Source organism: Haliotis cracherodii, unplaced genomic scaffold (assembly GCF_022045235.1).
Source record: "Haliotis cracherodii isolate W230 unplaced genomic scaffold, xgHalCrac1.p SCAF_24, whole genome shotgun sequence".
Classification (NCBI taxonomy): Eukaryota; Metazoa; Mollusca; class Gastropoda; order Lepetellida; family Haliotidae; genus Haliotis; species Haliotis cracherodii.
The window spans coordinates 1,958,092-1,967,598 of record NW_027266280.1 but is presented as its reverse complement, the minus strand read 5'-3'; the positions used below and the strand labels follow the sequence as shown (position 1 = coordinate 1,967,598).

General features: G+C 40.4%; 1 protein-coding gene across 1 annotated transcript; it reads left to right on the top strand.

Moving 5' to 3' along the window:
• Window positions 1-7,347: 7,347 nt before the first annotated feature.
• Window positions 7,348-8,649, top strand: LOC139472559 (uncharacterized protein F54H12.2-like). Its single transcript, XM_071255031.1, has one exon. It carries the CDS (start codon window positions 7,348-7,350, stop codon window positions 8,647-8,649), a length of 1,302 nt encoding a protein of 433 aa, XP_071111132.1.
• The last annotated feature ends 858 nt before the right edge of the window (window positions 8,650-9,507 follow it).

Here is a 9,507-nt window from a genome sequence, read left to right as displayed (position 1 = left end):
TCAATCCTGGCAGAATTATGTCTCAAAAATTAACTCTCGTACCCCCATGTCCAAAGTATGGAACATGATCAAAAAGATCAAAGGCAAGGGATCAAATTCTACAGTAAACCATCTAAAGGATGGCGATACTTTGCTAACGAATAAGTCTGATATTGCCAATAGCCTTGGGAAAACGTTATCTCAACATTCGTCTTCATCAAATTACGTTCCTGAATTTCAAAAATATCAGCTCCAACAGGAAAAGAAAAAAGTAAATTTTACATCTGATAATGGTGAAGATTACAATGAGGTATTTTCACTACATGAGCTATATACTGCCTTAGGGCAAGCTCATGATACAGCAGCAGGCGCTGATAATATTCATTATCAGCTACTGAAACACTTGCCCGAATCATGCCTTGCAACTTTGTTGACTATATTTGATGACATTTGGACATCTGGGACATTTCCACCTTCATGGCATAATGCCATTGTTATACCAATACCCAAACCTGGGCGGGATCATTCTGATCCATCAAATTATCGACCTATCTCACTAACTAGCTGTGTTTGTAAAACGATGGAACGCATGGTAAATAATCGATTAGTGTGGTACTTGGAAACAAATAATCTTCTTACCAATATACAATGTGGTTTCCGGAAGAACAGAAGTACTATCGATCATTTAGTGCGTTTAGAATCGTTCATTAAAAATTCCATTGTAAATAGACAACATGCTGTATCGATCTTTTTCGATTTAGAAAAAGCTTACGATACAACATGGAAACATGGTATTTTAAAAGATCTTCATGATTTTGGATTAAGAGGCCGTCTGCCTCATTTTATATCCCAGTTTTTAACAGACAGGCAATTTCAAGTCCGAGTGGGTACAACCCTGTCTGATCATTATAATCAGGATCAGGGTGTCCCACAAGGCAGTATTTTGTCTGTCACTTTATTCAGTATCAAAATTAACAGTTTGTCAAAAGTTTTAAATGATTCAGTTGATGGTTCACTTTTTGTGGACGATTTTAATATTTCATGTCGTGGTAAAAATATGCGTACCATCGAGAGACAGTTACAGCTATGTCTCAACAAAATCGAAAAATGGTGTCTTGAAAATGGTTTTAGGTTTTCAAAAGCTAAGACCAATTGTATTCATTTTTGTAGAAAATACAAGCACCACAACGATCCAGAACTAGTTTTACATGGCACTCCTATCAAGGTTGTAAAGGAGGCCAAGTTCCTGGGTCTCATTTTCGATCACCATTTAACTTTTAAACCGCATATTAACTATCTTAAAACTAAATGCCTGAAGGCTCTAGATTTGTTGAAAGTTGTTGCCAATACGAAGTGGGGAGGTGATCAATCAACTCTCCTACACTTGTATAGGTCTCTAATCCGCTCTAAATTAGATTATGGCTCCATCGTTTATGGTGGAGCCTGTAAGAGCAATTTACAAAAATTAGATTCTATTCACCATCAGGGCCTAAGACTATGTCTTGGCGCCTTTCGAACGTCTCCTGTAGAAAGCTTATATGTAGAAGCTGATGAACCATCGTTAAAGCAGCGGCGTATCAAATTATCGCTTCAATATATTGCAAAATTACGTTCTAACCCGTTAAACCCTGCATATAACTGTATATTTCAACCCCATTACGAAGACCTTTTTCATAGTAAGCCTAAGCTGGTCCCACCACTAGGCATTCGGATTAAACCCCACATTACAGCTGCACATATTGATTTAGATAATATTTCTCCTTTCAGGCTTCTGTCTTCCCCTCCTTGGCAACTTATCAGACCGGAGGTGGACTTGACTCTCACACAATTTAAAAAACAAGACACAAATCAATTAGTATATCAGCAAGAATATTTACAAGTTAGAGCTAAATACGAATCCCACCGTTCTATTTTTACAGATGGATCCAAGGACGGCAGCACAGTCTCCAGTGCTGCTGTCATTGGATCCAAAACCGTCTCATCTCGCTTACCAGACCATAGCTCCATTTTCACTGCTGAAGCCAAGGCAATATTAACTGCTTTAGAATATATCCCAAAACAGTACAGTTGTAAACGGTTCATCATCTTTTCAGATTCATTATCGTGTCTACAGGCAATCAAATCTAGCTCTTCGCATCATCCATTCATTTTAGATATTTTAGAATTGTATAATGACCTTGCTACTGGCCAATACGACATCGTCTTTTGCTGGTTGCCTAGTCATGTTGGAATCACGGGTAACACTATGGCTGATGCTGCAGCAAAGGCAGCTCTCAACAAATCTGTGACACCACTTCTACTACCATACAGTGACTATAAACCTGTTATTAGATCCTATATCAAAGACCTAATGCAGAAGAAGTGGGACACTCAAGTGGGTATAAATAAATTACATGCAATTAAAGCAGATATTGGTTATACCTACTTGGGCTGTCAGTCCAGATTTGAAGAAGTCGTATTAAGACGATGTCGTATTGGCCATTCTCGTTATACTCATGAATATTTGTTAAAAGGTGAGGATCCTCCATTCTGTATCCCTTGTGATGAAAGAATCACAGTCAAGCATGTCCTGCTTGACTGTGTTGATTTTTCCATCACAAGGGACAATTATTTCAAGGTTTCATCTATGAAGGATCTTTTTAAGGTAAGTTCTCATTTAATTATTGCTTTTTTAAAAGAAATAGAATTGATTGATAAATTTTGATATGTATTGTATAAAGTATGTGCTTTTAATTTGGTAAAATGATTATATGACTGTGATTGTTAGTGGCTGTTCCTCCAAAGGGGGTTGAAGTAGCGTAAAATAATTGTCCCCCTGAGAGGGTACATAAGTCCTATTTCATTCAAAGTATTTTTCATTTTCCATGTTTTTAATCGTAGAATTCTTGTTGTTTTTAACTGATTTGGCTTAAACTTGCTGACAATCACCAGTAGCCGGAGCGATGGTGTAAATCCTGCTGGAGTACCATGTAGGTAGCAGAAGTATCGTAAGTCCCCATGGTACCCAGTATGGTGACCTACCTTTGGCTATTGGTGATCTATAGGCCATTTTTATTGTGTATTGTTGTGAATTGTTACAAATTTTATTATGTTATGCTAGTTTTACAATCTACATCTGTGATGGTCTAGTGTTTTTACTGTCCTTTGTCGACAGATTTAAATGTCTTTATTTATGTATGATTACTGTCCAACTTGATTTAGTCATGATATGGCTGAAATATTGCCGATGTGACTATAAATCTTAACTCACTCACTCACAAAAGAAACCATAACCTGAAGAAACACATTCGTTCAGTGTTTGAATCTGTGATGACATCTGTTTATGTGGATGAACTTCAGAGCAAAGTTAATGAATTGTGCAATAAAGACTGTTACGGATGTGAAGTCGATCATCCATCTCAAGTCCATCATCCGTGTTTGATGATGGGTGCTGAAGAGAGGGTTGATATTTATTTTGATGATGCACTGTCAACAATGTCTCACAGGCTTATCCTCGAAAAGACAAGAGAGCAAATGGCATCATCATCCAGACTTTTATTTTCACTCCTAAACACCAAATGCTATGAAAATGAACACTACTTGAACACTTATTTCTTTACTTCGAGTAGAAAAGAACAATTAGAACAGAAGCTGAGAGAGAAAATGAGAGACTTTTAGAATGTGACAATGATTTTATCACATTTACCTCATACTAGTGTTTCTGCATCAAGAGACATGATACTGATTAGCTCATGAGGAAGGGGCATAACTCCGATTGCTTTAATCCTGTCGGAGAAGACAGTGATGTCACACTAAAAAAACACCAATTTTTTATTATCTATTGTAATCCAAGACACAAGTGTCACTAATGTTTATAGTTCAAATTCTCATGGTAATAATCCAAGAAATTGATTCATGATATAATTTTAAAATAAAATCTATTTGTGTTTTCATTCGTGTATGTCTTTTCTTTGTTGATGTTATCGTGAAAGAAGAAAACAGAATGTTTTTATATTCATCATGAGAGAGTTTGAATAGAATGTAACCAAATTACACTTACACACATACACTTAGTCATCAACCAATGAGATTCTTTGAGTTTAAATATTTACATAACCACATCCAATCATCATAGGTGGGTTGTTATTTTTTTAACACGTGATAAACATAAAATCCTATCAACCAGTGAATTTCAAATAGTGACATGCACAAAATCACGCCTATATCACTCATTCGTCGTCTACCCTCAGAGACAGAAGTTGTGTTCGTAAAAAACAGTGTACCATGTCGGCAAGGTTTGTGCATTTTTTCTTAGTTCACTCAATTAATTTTTATTTAGTAATCACTACAATAGGTATAGCTTTATGATAAGTACTCTTGAGAAATTGATGCTTGCAAGACAATCAGCGAACAAAGAATTTCTTAATGCTGCTGCTGCTTAGCTATAACATGATATTGTCAATTTCTGAACCTCTTCATACTATCTTTTTAACAGAGTGGGAAGAAAAGACAAATCTACATTCTATTCCTGGAAGCAGGTCATGAAAATGCCGCACACCCTAAACGAGGCGGTCATTCACCAATCTCACGAATGGTTTCCAAATCGTGACGAATGCGTGAAAAACGCCAAGCGCAAGTTTCGAGACGATTTCAACGTCACTAAGCGAGTGATTATAAAAAAATCTTGCTGGGCACTCTCTGCGGACGAGGTCGCCGTGGCGGAGAAGATGAAACTCGTTGAAAACTTGTTGACTTTATGCTACTGTCTTCAACTCACCATGATGATCAAACGACTGTCTCGTGAATTGTGTTTCGGGTGCATGTTCGATGCAGAAGGTGAATGGGGCCACACCTGCGATATGTCTGAACAACAACTGGTGGAGAAATACTTTAACATGGCATTATCCGACGTAGACGATGGAGAGGTGCACGAGAGCTGGATAAAACTGCTGCTAGAAGACCCAAGTTTTCGAGATGTGAGGGACTTTAACTTGGTCCCGTATCGATGCAAGGACTATCGTGACTCTCAATTTAAAACGTCTCAATGGAAGGAGGGATTGAAAGAACGCGTCGAGAAAATGTTAAAGTTAGACAAAAGAATGTGAAATGTTTTTTCTTGGGACTAATTGAATGAATGTTTTGTTTGTTTATTTTAATTATGATATTGATTTGATAATAAAAATCAATGTTGAAAATTTGTATTTTGTTTGTATTTTATCTTCAGTCACACATAATGAGCGAGTGAGTGAGTGAGTTAGGGTTTAATGCCGTTTTCAACAATTGTTTTCCGTTATACCATGGCGGCAGGGTTTATAGCTGCAGGAGGAAAAGCCTGCATCACCAATGTGGTTATGTGATGCAGTGACACCTGCGAGCTTCGGCCTGGTACCTGCGAACAGACACACAGACGCACAACAACAATGATATAAAACGAAACATCATCCATGATATTCTATCATTCCACGATGAGCTCTCGAGAGATAACTTCTGACAAAGTACTAGATGATTATTATTTCACTCCCAGAAATCCGGGCGCGTTTTTGGGTCCGAGTAAACTCAAAAAGGTGTTAAAAGGTCAATTGGAAGTTCCAGCGAGCAGTGTCAGACGGTTTGTCAACAATCAAGATGCTTACAGTTTACACAAACCCGTCAGATACCGTTTCAAACGAATGAAAGTCAGAGTGAATTCTATCGACGAAATGTTCGACGTGGATTTGGCCGACCTGTCTAGGTTTACGAAGTGGAACGATGGTGTGAGATACTTGCTGGTGGCCATCGACATATTGAGCCGCTTTGCATTCGCCCTTCCGTTAGACAATAAGAAACCCGAAACCGTCTTGAAAGCTTTCAAACACATCCTCGAACAGCGACGTCCCGGGAAGGTGAGAGTAGATGGCGGAAGCGAATTTAAGGGGGCGTTCAAGACGTTTTTAGAAAAACAAAAGATAAAACTCACCATAGCTCGCAACGAAAACATCAAAAGTAATTACGTTGAACGTTTTAACAGAACACTGAAATCACTGATCACCAGATACATGACCCACAATAACACCAAACGTTATCTGGACGTTCTGGCGGATTTAGTATCCAATTATAATCACACCCTTCATTCGTCTCTGCCTCATCTCTCTCCTGCAGATGTCGATAAAACCAACGAAGTGAAAGTGTGGGATCACCTCTATCTGGAACCTCTGAGAAAAGTCAAACCCAACATCAAGAAATACTTATTTAAAGTGGGCGACCTGGTTCGCATCTCATACCTCAGGAAACCTTTCACCAAGGAACTCGATCTCAAGTGGACGGAAGAACTGTTTAAAGTGGCTCGACGTTACAAGAAGCAAACGTTCCCTCAGTACAAGCTGAAAGATTTCCACGACGAACCCTTGATAGGTAGCTTTTACGCGAACGAACTACAGAAGGTCGAGAAAGAGGGTGATGTGCTGTGGCAAGTCGACAAAATTCTGAAAAGAAAAAAGGTGAAAGGCAAGACCCATGTTCTAGTGCGTTGGCTAGGGTGGCCCAGTTCCTTTGATTCCTACGTAGAAGAGAGCGAACTGAAAGACCTCTGATGATGGAAAAGTACGTTTTTCTCAAAAGCTCAGACTCCAAAACAACCTCCTTTCCTGAGAATTCACCCTATCATTTTCGAGTCAAATTAAATCAAAGGTTAGTCTTTGACGGATTCTGGGTGGTGTCTTTAGTCGAGCTCAATTTTGGAAAGCTGGATGCGAAAAAAATCCCCAGTGGTGACCCCTACGTGGACGTGTTATGTAACTTATGTGACAGCTCGTTGGTAGGGGAAACTCAACTGGCCTTATTGAGACGCATCGATCTGAGACAGGGGCCTACCTATACGTTTGGTAGTGAATTTACCATTCGTGTCAAATTAGAAGAAACCGACAATATTGAGCTGTATTTAAAGTCGGGGAGTACCTCTACACCGTCATTCTTAACGGAAGAGACCTACGCCACACTTCACTTAAGACGTTATCCTTTTGTGGAGTAAACATGGATGCTTCGCGCCCATTGTATTTCCCCGACTACGCCAAGTTTAAACATTACTTTGACAAACACGCGACAAGGTCATCCTCCAGACTGGTTAATGGGAAGATGCAAAGGATGGTGATTCCAGTTCATCGACAGGCAACACAACAACAAAAGGCAGATCCTCCAACTAAGGTCACTCTCCAAATGACATCCGAATCCCAAAGCGAAGTAGAGAGAGCAGAAGCACACGGCAAAAGAGAAAAGGCTTTAAAACGCAAGGCGGGGGCTAAGTGCGTCACAACCAAGAAGATACGTCGAACTGACAACATCAACGCACCTTCCAAGACGGCTAAAGTGCTCAAGTGTACCCCAGTGAAAGAAAACGACATCTTTAGTTAAATCATGGCCCTGTTGAACGACAAAGAATTCGAGGAACTGGTTCCCGAATCGTTAAATCTCTTCACTCTGCCTCCCTATCAAACCAGCGTTCAGAAACATTACTTCGTCAACGTGCGTCCTCTGAGCCAAATCAACGATTCCACACCTTTGGAATTTCACGTGTCCAATTCCGGAGGCGACTACGTCGATCTGAAGCGCACCCGTCTGCACCTCAATGTCAAAGTCACTCAAACGGACGGTACACCATTAGCAGAAGATGAAAACGTGGCCCCCGTGAACCTGTTTTTGCAGTCGCTCTTTTCTCAAGTCACGGTCTACCTGCAGAATCAGCTCGTGTCTTCCACCAACAACCATTACGCTTACAAAAGTATGATGAAGACCCTGTTGGAGTACGGAGCTGAGGCAAAGACCACTCAGTTGACAGCTCAGCTGTTCTACAAGGATGTAGCCGAACAAAACTCCGACCTGGAGAGCAGCGACGTCACTGGATCTATCAACGGCGGAATGTCATCGAGAGCCTCCTACATAGCGGACAGCAAAGTACTGACCATGTCGGGACCCATCTACGAAGATATCTTCGACATGAACCGGTACCTGCTGAACGAGGTGGACCTGACATTGAAGATGTACAGATCGAATCCTGAATTCTGCTTGATGAGCAGCGTGACCGAGCACGAATTCAAAGTTCAAATCTTGGATGCCTACCTACAGGTATGCAAAGTCAAAGTCAACCCCGCCCTGATCTTGGCTCACAACACGCTGTTCGAAAAGACGAACGCTCTCTACCCGTATACAAAAAATGAGGTCAAGGTCACCAGCATCCCCACCACGCAGCAGACTCACTGCATAGACAACGTCTCTAACCCCGTGGCCAACAGATACGTCGTCGGATTGGTGGACAGTTCGAGTCTAAATGGCAGCTATACAGGCAACCCGTTTAATTTTAAGTCGTCCATGCTTAAAAAGATGACGTTGTACATCGATGGGGTCAGTGTTCCGGGTCAACCCACCGAAGCAGATGATGTCGCCTGTTACGTTAACATGCTAGACGGCATGGGTCTGTGGAAGGAAAACAAGGGAAACGCTATCACCAGAAGTGAATTTCTCTTGGGGAATGCCTTGTTCGTCTTCGACATTGATAAAATGTGTGCAGATTCGGAGTACCTGAACCTGGTGAAATCTGGAAGTGTGAGGCTCGAACTTGAATTCAAATGGCCACTCACCACGACGCTGAGTTGCGTCGTCTTGACTCAGAGGAATTCCATCATCGAAATCGACCAGGCTCGCAACGTGTTTGTCAAGTAACTTTCAATTCATCTAAAAGAAAAAAGCAGAGACAATATGAAAGCCTCTCAGCTTTGGTGCGCCATACAGTGTGACCCGAGTTTACAATCTCATGTCATAGGTGTTTTTGCCAAAGATACTTTGCCCACTCTGACACCTGGCCAGCGTGCCAAAGGTGTGGGACTCATTGTCAACACAGAGACTAGCACAAGAGAAGGTCGTCACTGGATTGCCATGTATTTCAAAGGGAATAAAGCAGAAATGTTTGATTCTTTATCAGAACGACCCGTGGATAAAGTATTCAATCACTATTTGAAGTCTGAGAATAGCTCCTCTTACACTCGCAATAGAAAGCAATTACAATCTTCAAACTCTGATACATGCGGATTTTTTACATTGTATTATCTGTTATGTAAATTCAAATCCAATTTACGCATGGATGATATTGTACAGCAGTTCGATACAAATGATCATTTAATCAACGATGAATACGTTTCCGCATTTGTTTGTCGCTATTTTAGATATTGTACAGATTCGTGTTCACGCCATATTCATGAGTCATGTACGAGATAATCATATGACATGGGCATGTAGTTTGTGAAATGCTTTGTTTCATGTCTATATGCTGTGGTAGAAGTCAATAAAACATCAGTTTTAGTCCTCATTGTGTCATGTTGTGTATAAATACCTATGTGAGTAGTCTATCAAAAACAGTTCTATGGTAAAGAGTGACCAAGACACATCATCACCATGGAAGAAGAATTGAAATGTCTGTTGCCTTTTCAAACCCCTACTACCATATCAGTGGTGGGCGGGTCATCGAGCGGTAAAACAGTTTGGGTTGCACAACTGCTAAAAGAAGTCAATACCATGTTCGAC